Below are 14,839 nucleotides of genomic sequence, written 5' to 3' on the forward strand. Positions count from 1 at the left end.
TTTCCATCTAATAAGCTAAAGCCGTCCTTTGAACAAGTGAAGAAGTTCTCATCCTTTTCCTAAAATGCAGAAGCCTATAGTCCTCACAGTCACTATGAATTTTTGGCTCTATTAATCACTTCTAAAATATGGATGAAATGCCACTAAATATGCTGTCCTATACAGACTAAATTGTAAATTTCATCTTCAACAATTTGTACATAAAAATTATGAGGAGAAAGAAGAAGAAAACTGTATGTACAAAGGATCACATACATACATGTAAAGAGCAAAGAGAAAACACAGGCAACCACTACAATCCTTGATTCCCGATTTGGTCATGAGGCCGCAGCTGTCATAGACAACTTCCTTCTTTTATTAAACATTTTATATTTCATCTGCTCTCATCCATAAGCTCAGCGGATTGTGGGTATTTGCCTTGAGGAGTGACCTAAATTTTCATTCTCTAAGCGTCTGATTCTTCAAACATCCTGCCCTCTTATTGCTTGCTGTCATTTTCCATTAACCTTTACTGTTGGGCATGGAATTCCCCAGGAAATTCCCCTGCACCTAATGTCTTTCCTCTCCTGGACTCCTATAACCTCATTCAGGGTCCAATAAGAAGAAAAAACAATAGTTTTAATGATGAAAGTTTAATACAATTATTAAGTAATAAGAGAATTAATTACAAATGAGTAAAAATAAACTAGACATAATTTTCTTTATATCTGTTATGTAGCAGCAGAGCAGTTCCCCCTTAGTAATTGGTATCAATCACTCATCTTCCAATTCAATGAAATCATTGCTGTGTCTCCTGGTGGAAGCATTCCTCCTTTTAGAGAATAAGAACTCCAAAGCAAGAGCTAAAAGTTATAAATATTGGAAGCAAAATTCTTGCTAGTGGGTTATTGGTAATAATAGTGAGAAGATCCACTTCCAGGGCCACTTCCTTGTTGCCTGGGCCCATGTATTCTGGCTGAGGGGAGATGACACCATATAATGGTCTCTGATATAAAGCATATACTGTATCTTGCAAGACAGAATCCCATCTTTTCAGGAAGTTTTACTCCTACTGGAGTCTTAACCAAATCAATAAGCCATTCCACATTTTAACAGACTAGCCACTTGTAGGTGATGGAGCATGTGTTAAGAACAGATAATTTTGTGGGCATGTGCTCACTGCTATAATCTTTTGCTATGAAAATAGTTCCTTCACCAGAATACTTGCTATGGGACATACCTTGATGAGATTAGGCACTCCACGAATTTGTGAAGATGATGCAGACAGAAACATTATAAACAAGGAGACAAATCCATACACAAGTGTATGTGTCTCTTCCAGTGAGGACGAATTTCAGCCATCTCCATCATGGCAGAAGTCTGATGCAATCAACATATCCCCAGGTGTCTGGGAAGTTCCTCTGAGGAAGGTCACCATATCAGGGGTTCAGTATTAGTCTCTGAAGTTGTCAGGTTAGGCACTCAGAAGTAGTATCAGTGAGGTCAGACTTAATAATGGTAAATCAATGCTTTTGAGCTCATGCATACATTTCATCCCTGTCACCAGGGGCCACTTTGGTCATGGGATCATTGAGCAAGCATTGTGCTGGCTGGGGAAAGGTGCTAACACATCCATAGAATGTATCATATGGCTTCCAATGAAGATGGCAATGTAGGCAGACATGATGTGCTTCTTCACAAACCCACATCAAAAGTACGAATAAAGTATAGAACAACCATTACTCAGGAACGTCAGAAATCGAGCTGAAAGGAAGTCTGACAACTATGGAAGTGAAGAAACCACATCCATCCAGACTGGTAGGTGCTGTGGGAATGGAGCGCGTTGTGGGGAGCATGCAGCAATTTGGGATCTGAGGGTTAGTGTCCCAGGCCAGCTGAGATGGGAGCACAGACTTTGAATCCCGCAGAGCCTTTCCTGCAGTTGTCATGAGTGGGGGGAATAAACACGAGTCCTCGCAAACACTTCTCTATTTGCCAGGAGAGGGGACGTGCCACATCCCTCTAGCAGGGAAGGCCCTGATTCCCTTTGTCCAAAGGCTTTTATTGAAAAGGTTATCAGTGGGGCTAGGTAACAGGACTGCACAGGTTATCTCATTACATCAGTACGTTCATGTTTATATAGAATAGCTGATGTTTTGAAGAAAACAATGACAGGAACACACCGATTTACATGGGTCCAAGAGGACACTAGTAAACAAGAGAGACGACTAAACATGAGAGTGTAGTAAACATAAGAGCACCTAAGGGTATAGGGTTAGGTCTGTGAATAATGTAAATTTCCTTCCCAGTATGAGCTGGCTATCATAGCTTTTGAGGGAAAAACAAAGTGTACTTTAAAGAACTTACTATTAGGCCTGGTTACCCCTGGGAACCACTAGATCTAGTTTAGGACTGCCTCTGGTATTGTTTCGAGCCTGAGCCAGGAGGAGGGAGGGAGCCGCCAAGAGATAAGAAGACTTCTTTCAGATAGAATGAGGACTCCAGCCATGTCCAAGCTGATCCAAGGGGTGCAGGCCTTTTTGTCCTTTCTCCGTGTCCCCCAAGTCCTTGTCTGCTGCCCATACCAATAGATGACCGTCTTAGGTTGTTTCTCGTCGTGAGAAATCTTACCTGTCATGGATCACCGACCATCTCAAGGCCAAGCAGGGCAATGTGAGGGAGGCAGGGGCTGTGCCTCTGCCAGAGGGAGCAGGTTTCATCTCCTCAGGGGCCTGTTTTCCCAAGGCCTCCTTGATTATTTCCAGCCTTGGGGCCCTCCAGCCTGTAGGCAGCGTTACAGTTCCTGAAATCAGATAGGGCGTTTCCCAACAGGTAGGATGGGTGCAGACATGGAAGAGGCTGGCCCCACATCCACGTTGATAAAAATTTGGGAGGGATATCTCGGGAGTGAGGAGTCCCAGACCCACACCAGGCTCCTCAGCCTGGGATTCCAGTGCCAGGAAGGTAAGTCCCCAAAACTTCTGGCTGTGAAAACCAGTGAGGATGGAGATGGTAGAGAAGGCTGTTGGAGCCCTAAGCCATTCACACATGGACTCACCTATTCAGACTCACTTCGTCTGAGCTCTAGCACCAAGGTGGAAGCTTGAAAGGCACCAGTGGAAACAGGCAGAGACTGAAGTGTGTGGCGTCAGGGTGAACAGAGGCCATTGTCCCTTGGCTGAGCCCTCCCCTACAGAGCCGGTAGGCTGGTGCCATATCTGAGACTCCATTAACCTGGCTAACACTGTGTGACCCACCTTGGATATCCACAGAGGCTCTACCCCATCCAATTCCTGGGCCCACTCAGGCTTGTTTGATAGGACTTAGGAGCAAGATGAGCCATTCTTATAAGACATGGCTGGTCTTAGCTCCTAAATCCTATCAAACGAGCAATGGCTGACTTCATTAAGCCCTAGCAGCAGCCAGATTAGAGTCGCAGCTTGGCTTCTCCTGGGAATCTCTGAGCCCAGCGCAAGTAGCAGCCATCTCAGATTACTTCACAGCTCAGCAAGGGTGCCCCCGGGAAGACACAGGGTGGGGGCTGACCTTGGCCTGCACCACCCATGAAACCCTTGGGCCAATGCACCAAGTTGATAGCCACAGACCATGTGGGAGCACTACCACCCCGCCTCTGCACAGCTGACCCTCCATGGAGGGTGGAGGTTGGTGGTCAGTGGTCACAGCCAGTCCTCGTAGCTGACTGGCCTGGGTAAATCCCTCCCATTGATCTGACAGTAGCAACTGAGGCGCAACTACAAAAGAAGGGCATACTTCGCTCACACCAAGGGCACACCTCCAGGACCCAGCTTGGGTGATAGCGGAAGCTATACTGCTGGACCATATAAGATACCTACTACATTAGGCCACACTGGCAAGACATGAAGTCAAGCAGCTCTACTTAATACATAGAAACAAACACAGGGAGGCTGCCAAAATGAGGAGACAAAGAAACATGGCTCAAATGAAAGAACAGATCAAAAGTCCAGAAAAAGAACGAAATGAAATGGAGATAAGCAATCTATCAGGTGAAGAGTTCAAAACACTGTTTATAAGGATGCTTAGGAAGTTAGGGAGGATCTCAGCAGCATAAAAAACACCCAGTCAGAAAGGAAGGATACAGAAATTGAAATAAAGAACAATTTACAGGGAAACAACAGTAGCCAAGTGGATGAAGCCAAGAATCAACTCAATGAATGGGAGCATAAGGAAGCAAAAACCAACCAGTCAGAAAGAAAAAAGAATCCCCTCAAAATGAGGATAGTATAAGCATCCTCTGTGACAACTTCAAGAAGTCCAATATTCGCCTCATAGGAGTGCCGGTAGGAGAAGAGAAAGAGCAAGAAACTGGAAATCTATTTGAAAAAATAATGAAAAAAAACTTCCCTAATTTGGTGAAGGAAATAGACATGCAAGTCCAGGAAGCACAGAGAGCTCCAATTTGATGGATGCAAAGGGGCCCACTCCAAGGCCCATCATAATTAAGGCCATAGGTTTAAGATAAAGAGAGACTGAATAGCAAGAGAAAAGAAGTTAGTTACCAGAAGGTTGCCAGATGGGAGAGGGAAAGGGGAGAATGGGTGAAGTGGTGAGGGGGTTGAGAGATACAGATAAGTAGTTACAGAATAGCCATGGGGATGTAAAGTGTAGTATAGGAAATGGAGTGGCCAAAAACTTATGCACATGACCCATGGACATTAACAATAGTGCGGGGATGGCCTGAGGGAATGGGGTGTGCTGGGTGGAGGGGGGCCAAAGGAGGAAAAATCAGGACAACTGGAATAGAATAGTCAATAAAATATAATTAAAAAAAGAATATCATTTTGTCCATTATTAAGAGCTTCTACTTGGTTTTCCCTTGGTCGGTATTCACATGGAACATAGTTATCTTTGTAATATATGCCCATTCTGAGGGGATTATCTACAAACTTCTTCCCTAGTTTTTCTCATCACTAGTCTTCAAATCCTGTTCCTTCCAAGTCTCTTACTACCCAGAAAAAACTTTAGTAATTGCTCATGAGTCAATGTAGATCACTACTTCTGGCCATGTCTCACTCTAAATCATAAGACCAAAATGGTAGAGCAGATTGCACTGAAGCCTGAAGTTGCTATAGAGTCTCCTCTTGCTCTCGTTTCCATTCAAAACGGGCAGCTTTATAGGTGACTCTGTGAATAGGTCAAAGCAGCACACACCTGCATGTGGCAAATGTTGCTTCCAAAATCCAAAAAGGCCTAACCAGTGTTGTACCTCTCTTTCTGTGGTAGGTGGAGTGAGATGCAGGTACACATCTTTCACCTTGAAGAGGATATCTCAATATTCTTTGGCCCATGGAACCCCTGGGAACTTCCCTGAGATGACAGGTCCTTGAATTATATTAGGGTTTATAATTAGAGCTACTGATGCTCAATTTCCATTGTCCAAATCGCTCCTTACATTTTAAGCATCTCACGATTTATGGAGCTACACCTCATCCTCCATTTCTAACAATGGTACAATGTTTTATTTTACATACATTGACTCTAAGTCAGCACTAGGCCTGGTATCAGGAGGATGGAGGAAAGTGATGTTTCACAATCAAGGTTTCTCCCAGGTAGAGCAGAGTCCCGAAAGGTGATTCAAAGACGGACACTTTTTCCCCGAGTCCTTGCGTCCCATCCCCGTCCGGCTGCAGGCTTGTTAGATGTGGACACGCAGAGACAGGAGTACAGCGCAGGGAGCCTCTGGGTCCCAGGCCGAGGTGGTGAAGCTGTCACAGCCCGCAGGACAGCTGGGGCCCTCTGAGTAGCCCCTGAAACAGACCCGGGGATGAAGCGGTGGACGGCAGCCACCAGGCTCCAGCCGACGCTCCTTCTTCACGGCCCTCCCTCTTCAGGTGTTGCCTGAAGTTCCCTGAGGTACCGCCCACCTCTCAGAGCCTCGGCTCCCGCACACGCTACCCCTCCCACACAGCTGTTCCTCTGCCTGTGGCTAGAGTGTGACCTAAATCAAATAAAGCAAAGAAACACATTTTAAACATTTAAATAAATAAACAAAAAGCTAATGCTCACTGAATGCACTGTCCAGTTTCCTGAGAAATTAGGCTATACAACTTCTGTCCTGGGCCCGATCCACTCTATTGTTTTAATAGAGGGAATAAAGTAGATATCAAGTCCCTATGACACGTGATACCAATGAGCTCTGAACTCGATCCTTTATGCCACTTCTTTCTGCTCCATGTAGCAGTTGCCTGTTGTGTGTCACCTAGTGCAACCTGTCCCCTACTTCCATTGTCTACTGTGTTTGCCCTTATTCCATTCTTCTTCCAGACGACAGGATGCAGTTTCAACAGTTTAGCGCTCAACTCCCATGTCATCTTTAAGAAAACACTTGCATTTGACTTCGTAACAAAAGTATCCTTTTCTTTGATGAAGAGAAAAATTGTCCCTCAGTGTCAGATGTCCTTGGGTGTGCACAGTACTCTCCTCTGAAACGGGGTGGCACCCCTGTATTTCACACGGTCATCGCTCTGTCATCTCCCGTCCTCCTCAGCAGATCCGAACAGAGAGAAACCAGAGTACCTGGGTGTGAAATAGTAACTCAGACTGAGGACCTTCCTAAAAAAAAGGAAAAACATCATTTTTTCTTGGTTAGTAGATTTAAACTGAATCTTTCCTTTCAAGGTAATCACCAATGTACAGGAAATAGAAAGGAGAGAGGAACACATTAAGCTCATCAGACTTAAGCAATAATCAAAATCCTTAGAATGAAAGACTCTATAGGACAAACCTGATTTTTCAAATGATAAACTATAAGAAATTAATTGGAGTTAGAAGACCCATAGACTAAAAGAGGCTTTACACATTGTAGGTAACTGTAAATTTCCAGAAAGAATGCTTTTGCTTTAGGAGTTCCCCAGCACGCACAGTAGCGTAAGAGCAGCCAGGTGACCTGCTTAGCCAGGGAATCCTGTCAACATGCAAACTTTATTCAAGAGCCGAATTTTACTAAGAGTGAACGTAATTTTAATTGAGAAACTAATTTCGGGTGAACATTTATCATTTGTAGAAAAGTAGTACTGTAGTCAATTGATTTAATCACACCTACTATCATTACATGGACAGCACATCCACAAAGAGTCTGTGTAGGAAAAAATCACAGCCGTCTGCAGGGAGGAGGGCCCAGTGCCTTGCATGGCTTGTGGAAGCAGGAACAATGCTTTGCTTTCTTGCTATAACACCATCAGGCCTTGCATAAAGTAAACCCAATCCTAGACAAACAGCAAGCTATGAAAATGGCCCTTTTCAGTTCTGCTGGGTTTATATTTATCAGCACAAATAAGAACAAATGAAATGAGACAAACAAGTCAACAGACAGTGAGCAAGCATCACCTTTAGTGGAGATTCCTGAATTCCCTATGGAAACAAATAAACAGGAGGCAGCTAAACACCACATGCATGCCTCTGGAATGAAGAGAGCTGGGCTAATAATATTAAGCACCTAAACCTTGTTTTCTAAAAGCAAACACTTAATTGGATTAAAACATTGATGGGACAGAAGTAAAAAGATGGTGTTTCAAGAACCAGGTTCCCTAAGTAAGGTTACTCGTCCCTCGTACGGCTGAAGGTGGAAGGCTGCTGCTGCTGTGCAAACATGGTCCATCCACCCTGAGGAGACCCCTTCAGGGAGGGGATACCAGGCTCAGTGAGTGTCCTCTCACATGTGTGCAGATCAGTGCTCAGTCAAAGACTCAAAGTGGATCAGTGATGCCCTTGCAGTTCTCATCTCTCTCTCTCTTTCTGCAAATCCCTCTTCTTTGGTGCACTTCTCCCCAAATTCTAGGTGTTCCCGGATCCCCAGTCTCCTTCTGTCCCATCAGTGAGACAGCTGCGTTATTTTTGCTACACTCTCCCTGCACTGAAACTACCTCCAGAAAGCAAGCTGGGGCAAGGGTAGGGCTCACCTCACTGTTGTCTTTATCTGTCTCTGTGCCACCTGTACCCCAATGTCCAAAAATTGTTGTTTTGTTTACTTTGTCCCATCTTCTAGCTGGAAGGTCAATTCCTATAGCACTCTAATTTAGCCAGTGAAACAGAAATCACAGTACTTTATTATATTTGTATTTTATGAATGTATCAGTCCATGGTGGATTGAGAAAAACTGGTTATTCAACCACAGAAAATTTGAGAAGAATTGCATTAGGAAATGCTTCCTCTATGACACTGAGTTGTGGGGGATGAATAAAATTAACTCAGGAGAAGGACTGGGGGAGAGTAGGGAGAAGTTTCCAGGCAGAGGGATCCTCCTCTGCGCATGAGAATCATGAGGGCATATGAAAGGAAGAGATCTTAGACTATGCCACTAAAAACTAGTACCCCGAATTATCTGAGAAGCAGTAGGCCTCTGTACCACACAAGAAATGATGGAAGTGATAATTCAATATTTCCCCAGGAATACTAATGAACCTATAGAGCCAATATTTAGCATTTTCTTTCTTTCTTTTTTTTTTAGCATTTTCTCCTTAGACTTGTATCCCTTTCTCCTGTCTCTATTTCTGTAGCTGTTATTAGAAGGAATAGGGTCCAGGACATGGTTGTGATGTAATTTGAGGAATAGCCACCAGGGGGCGATGTTTCATTATCATGTGGTTCTTTCTTGACTTCAGCTGGTGATTTGAGTCTTGTAGACACAAAACGGACTGTTGTGCAGAGAGGGGCTCTAAGTTATGGGTGAGGAGCTTCTGTAAGAGCCCACTGGAGACAACCCCTATTACATTCGGTGTATTACCAGAAGCAAGGATCATTTTCTTCTGCAAACATGCTTTCTGCCACCTGTTCCTTTCTTGTGATCTTAATATTCAGTAAGTAACACTTTATCCTAAATGTCAATGATTTTTCATTTTCCTATAATTATAGATAACTTTTAGTTGTTGTCTTCTTTGGCTGAAAACTCTCTGCCTATACATTTCTCATGTAACAAAGGAATTATTTTTCAGGAGGGACCAATGGAGACTCAGTGACCCAGACAGAAGGCCCTGTTACCCTCCTGGAGATGACAACTATGATCCTGAACTGCACTTACCAGACCGCTTATCCAGGTCTTGCCTTTTTCTGGTATGTCCAGTATCTCAATAAAGCTCCCCAACTCCTCCTGAAGAGCTCTACAGACAACCAGATGACAGAGAATGAAGGATTTAAGGCCAAGCTTATGAAGAGTGACAGCTCCTTCCACCTCGAGAAATCATCAGTGCAAATGTCGGACTCGGCGGTGTACTTCTGTGCTCTGAGTGACACAGTGGGGGAGGCTGCAGGTGGAGCCGAGCGCAAACCCCGAGGGAATGCAGGTGGGGCCTGACTGTGGGCAGCCCTGGGAGGGAGTTACATTCCCTCCCTAAAAAGCATTGACTCTGTTTAGAGTTTCTCACAGAAATGAACCAATCTCAGGCAATTCCTGGAAGGTTAAGTAGTTGGTAATTGCTCTTTGGGTAAAAAGGGGTGGCTGCCAGTGTGAAAGAGACCCCAAGCATTGACCCTCCGAAGCTCTCAGCCAGAAAGGTTTCTCTTTTCTCCAGACTCCAATACTCTCATAGTAAACATTTGCAGGAAAACTCTGTCATGGGATGCATGTCTACCGAGTTGTTTTAATTAATTATTTGAAACCTCAGTAATCTTGTGCTGTTCATGCAAACATTCATGACCCAAACGAGGGACTTAGGATCTGGTCTGGAGTCCTCTGCACAGCTACGTGTCCACAGCTAAGAGGGATGTACCTCTCCCTGGCACAGGCCTTGCTACTGAGAATTCAACCCGACTCCACGCCAACTCTTCACTCCGTACAGCTGCTCAGGAAACACTGCCGTGGAAGGACTCGTAGGTCAGGGCACTGAAGGGCATCCCCTCCTCACTCCACATTCCAGGTCAGGTGAGAGGCAGCCAGTTGGAATGGCTGCGTCCAGGGAATCCTCACTCTGTCTGTCCAGTCTCCTTTGCCATCACCCAGATCCGTATCCTGAGGATGAATTGGTCAGTCACCTGCGTTTGGGCTTCAGGTTCATCTGAAAGGAAGGCAAGGTTTTTACCCATCTCAGCTCTGTAAACTAAAATCTTTCAATATTATTATATATTTCTTTACAAAACAAGAAGATGTGTTTATGCAAAGACGATGGAGGCTTCCAACTTGAAAGATGTGTATACTGTCCATAGAGTAAGAAATAGAGAAGAGAGAACAGGAAACTCACACAATACCACAGACTGCATGGTTCAAAGAAGAGAAATTTATTCTCTTGTAGATCTAGTGGCTGGAAGACCAAGGTCAAAGTTCCAGCAAGTTTGGTTTCTGCTGAGTGTTCATTCCTCACTCAGAGACAGCTGCCTCCTTACAGTGTCCTCACATGGCCTTTCCTCTACACCTAACGAGAGAGAGAAATAGCGAGTCCTAATGTGTGTCTGAGTTCCTCCATATGACCCCACCCCAACTCTGCAGCCAGAAGTGCCGGGTTGGGCCGCAGTGGTGGCAGCAGCTGCTCCGCGAGGAGATCCTGGGCCGCCTGCCCCAAAGGCCCTGCAGGACGCAGGCTCTTGCCCATGACGCACGAGCCCTGCACACTTGTCTGTGAACACACTCACTCACACACAATCCAACTCACTCTCAGCTGGATTTTCAAGTGGATTGCTCTGTGGTTTATGGGCAAGACCAGCCTGGGTCTGGGAGAAAGTGGGCGGAGCGTCCAGCTACCCGGCATCCATCAGGGATCTGTTCGCCATTCTTTTTGACTGTGAGGGAAACAGTCGATTAGAAATAGAAAGCGTCTTAGGAGTCTTTCAGCCAACCTTTCGTAGTAAAGCTGAGCAGTGGAAACATGGTGTAATAACAGACTCGAAGATCTGAATCTGATTCTGTCATTTACTAGTCGTGCAATTTCCAGGCTCAATTTCTATAATTTTCCCCCAACTAACAGGGAGGGAGATACATGTTCTTCACTACGATGTCATCATGAAACGTTACTTTTTGAAAGTGGGTACCTTTATTATTAAATACATAAGTTTTTCATCCATTTGTTCTCTCTCCTAGTAGGATAAATACATGGGGAACATACTTTTCTTGGCACATTTGGATACAACCAGAACTCGTGTGTGTGTGTGTGTGTGTGTGTGTGTGTGTTTCTATTGATGTGCATGTTTGGGGGAAGAGGCCGGGGAGGAAAGTTTGCACAGGAATGCCAGGTAGCGAAATGCCAGGCCTTGCACAGCAACATCACCTGTGTCCGAGTCACCTAGAGCCCCTCTGAAGGTCTGGATGGTTGGGATCTGTGCTGGCTTACTCAGTCAGCCTCTGAAGAAATGAGGAATTTCTGTTTTCAATGAATGTCACCTCTATCATTTAGGGATTGGTTCAGCTTCATGTTATAGAACACCAAAGTAATAAGGTTTTTTAACAAGGAGACTTCACTTATCTCTCACATAAAGAAGCTCTATAGTATTTAGTCCAGGGCTGGTAAACTCCCTTTATCATGTTATGATGGATGGAGGGTCCTTCTAGCTCACTGTCTCTGGTCCGAAGTTGTCACTCCTGTTTTCATACTTTGAAGAAACTGCCAGTGATCCAATCACTTTACACACCTTCTAGGAAGAAAGAAAAGGCAAAGGAGAAATGGCTACATGCTGCCTGAGTCAATCATTTCCAGAAATTCTACTCCACAGTTTCTGCTTATATTTCATTCACAAGAGTATTTGATGATTCAAGCCTATTCCATCTGCAAAAGAGATGGGACCATCAGAATGATTTTTTTAATCTCAAAATATCGACACCCACATCAAAACTGTGGTTCTATTGGTAAGAAGTAGGAGAGAGCGGGCATTGCATGGGAAAAAAAAACCAGTTCCTGCCATACTGTCGGTTTAGGCTATTGTAGGGCTCTAATTTTTTTTTATTCACTGTTACTTGTTTTTGAAACACCTTATGTAATCTATCTCCCAGCCTTGTTGACTTTGCCTTCTGAAGGTCATCCAGAAGGTCCCTTACCGTCCAGAGCCCAACTCAGCTCCACAATCCTAATTGACAATCCACGTGAATCCCTAGCTCACGAGCCCACTTGACACACCCCGTCCCCCCTGAGCGAGGCCCTTCGTACTACAGTGACTGTGAGCGCGCTGGAGTGCCCGCCTGACCTGGCGGTCACCGGGATCCCCACTTACTTCTAGAATAAAGGAAAGGCTTTAGTGGGACCTACCAACTTTGAGTAACTTTGCTACTTTTGCAACTTCATTCCACAAATACTCGTATGCTCCTAATCTCTCTCTTTCTCTCACTTCAACAATATTTGTATTATTAAGTTTGTTAACAGTGCCCCATCCCCCCTATATTACCCTGTCTGTACATCTGTCCAAGAGTAACTGAAGGAAGGGCAGTGCGCATGCTTAGAATCACAGAACTCTACCTTTTCAAGCTCACAGTTTTTCCTGTATTTATTCATTGTTTGATTAACATCTATTTTCACAACTACTCTGTGAGCTCTTTAGTGGCATGTCAATATCTGTGTTTCTTGCCTTTGAACCCTGAGCACCCAAGTCCCTTAGGTATTAGGATCATCAAATCTCCTTCTTCTTCCCCTCTATCAAGTAACCCATTCACTGTACTTCCTACATTTTAGCTTCCTCAAAGAGCTATGATAATATTGTACAAAGAGGAAACATAAAATAAGGCTGAGTTTCTCTGACTAGAGTCAATGGATCGCTGGAGGTCTATGAATAAATTCTTGGGGTAAAAGAGGGTTGGCCAAAGATACCCCTCAAGTTAGAGCAGCTGCCCCCTATGCTTTTTAAATAAAATTTTATTGGAAAACAGCCTTACCCATTTATTTATGCCCTGACTGTGATTGTTTTGGGCTGTAACAGCACAACTGGGTAGTTGCAACAAAGACCAAATGACTTCAAACTTTAAACTAAACACTATTTGATCCTTTACAAAAAAAGTTTCTGAAACCCTAGTGGATAGAAATTACATGAGAATTTTTGGATTTGGTGTTTTGGTTAATGTTAGACTTCTGGGTAGAGAAACTTTATATTTAACTCCATTTTTTGTGTGTATATGAGGCACCATAAAATTTTAGAAAAATAGTCAGTGTGAGCATTGTCCTCCATATGAAGGTCTGTATTATGAGAAGCCTGCATGGACCTGTTATCCAGGTCCTGGCTCTGCCTCTGGAAGCAGCTGCTCACATGCTCTCATGGAGCCAGATTTCCTAAAAAGATAACTGTACCCTCCAGGCATGTTCTATCCCATTGATTCACTCATTCCTCAGATATTTTTTGAACATCAACAGTGAACTAAGCAACTGTATATTCTCAGGAAGTGGCTACTGAGACTCAAGATTCAGTTTCTGATCTCAAGGGCACCAACTCTAGTTTGAAAAACAGGACATAGATGACCCTAATATCACATAGTAATGACAGTGATGTCATGTCACAGGGTAAGTGGGAAAAGAGAGGAGCACTAACTCAGCCTGAAGCGCTGGGTGGGTGCTTTCCCAGGAAGGTGGCATGTGAGGTGGATCTTAAAGAATGAACAGAAGTGACCTGGGCAAGGGCAGTAGAGAGAAGGGAGAACATTGTAAGCAGAAGGGCTTGTCTTCTAGTTCCAGAGACCAGCGGGGGAATATGTCAAGAAGAGAACTTAGATCATGCTTTTCCCGCCACTCTCCATATACCCCAAGATGCCTAAAACTAGCTTAACACTCGGTGTGAACAGACATTAGATGCTGGGTCTAGGGAGACTTCAGGGAGCCCTACTGCCCTGAACCTTAAAGAGGGTGACCGAGGAATTGCGCACTGTCTAAACCTCATACGCCAGCATGACGTTTGCTGACGGTCCTTGGTGCTTGCTTCCTGGAGCTCTACCCGTCACTCCAGACACCCAGTTCCAGTCTTCATCCAGAATTTAAGCCCCATTCCAAGGTAAATACATACTTCAAAGATGTGAAGTTCGCTGCTGGACAGAAGAGAAACCACAAGAGGGCGCTGCTCCCCTTGAGTGCTGGTTTGACACTTCTCCCATTTCTGAGTATGTCCCTTTTTTACAGCCTGTGACAGGACCTTGCAAGGCAGTTTGTCTTCCTTAACACATGAGTCAAGGTTTTCTAGAAGGTTTCACCAAAGGATCTTGAAAGTAAAGGAAAGCCCTTTCAGCTGTGGTATTACCAGCCAAACCTGCTGCTGATTCTGTGCCAGCCATGCTGTCTCCTTCCAGCTCTGGACTTGTGATCCTGTTGATGTTCGGTAGGTAACATTTCTCGGGATTTCCTCGGTGTTCTAGTCCTTGGTTTTAGGATGCCTCCCAATCTGGAGACTACTCCTCTTCATTGCCAATATAACAAAGCCTTTCCTTTCTCTTAGTGGGCACCCGTGGAGACTCAGTGAACCAGACAGAAGGCCCTATTACCCTCCCAGAGGGGGTAAATTTGACCCTGAACTGCACTTACCAGACTACCTATGGGTATTCAGTTTTTCTTTTCTGGTATGTCCAATATCAAAACAAAGAGCCTGTTCTCCTGCTGAAAACTTCACCCGGAAGTGAAGAGGTGGTCAACCAAGGTTTTCGGGCCAAACTGGAGAACACTGACAGCACCTTCCACCTGAGGAAACATTCAGTGCAAACGGCGGACTCGGCGGTGTACCTCTGTGCTGTGAGTGACACAGTGGGGGAGGCTGCAGGGGGAGCCGAGCGCAAACCCAGAAGAATGCAGGTGGGGCCTGGCTGTGGGCTGCCCTGGGAGGGAGTGATATTCTCTCCCTCAGCAATATTGATTCTATTTAGCAGTTTTCTCAAGGAAATAAACCAAGCTCAGGCTCTTCCTAGAAGCCTAAGAGGTTGGCAGTAGCTCTGAGGGTA

The 14,839-nt window shown here is 44.7% G+C and overlaps 1 pseudogene and 1 gene segment (V, D, J or C); both read left to right on the top strand.

The window, feature by feature from the left end:
* The first annotated feature begins 8,770 nt into the window (after positions 1-8,770).
* On the top strand, positions 8,771-9,307 carry LOC129071927 (T cell receptor alpha variable 18-like). The segment is given in 2 exon segments: positions 8,771-8,813; positions 8,949-9,307. Coding segments are annotated over 2 exon segments (402 nt in total).
* A 4,873-nt stretch (positions 9,308-14,180) lies between these two features.
* LOC129071928 (T cell receptor alpha variable 18-like) lies at positions 14,181-14,764 on the top strand (annotated as a pseudogene).
* The last annotated feature ends 75 nt before the right edge of the window (positions 14,765-14,839 follow it).

The sequence above is a fragment of the Pteronotus mesoamericanus genome, unplaced genomic scaffold (genome assembly GCF_021234165.1).
Source record: "Pteronotus mesoamericanus isolate MK-2021 breed Mesoamerican mustached bat unplaced genomic scaffold, CSHL_Meso_final contig_276, whole genome shotgun sequence".
Taxonomy (NCBI): domain Eukaryota; kingdom Metazoa; phylum Chordata; class Mammalia; order Chiroptera; family Mormoopidae; genus Pteronotus; species Pteronotus mesoamericanus.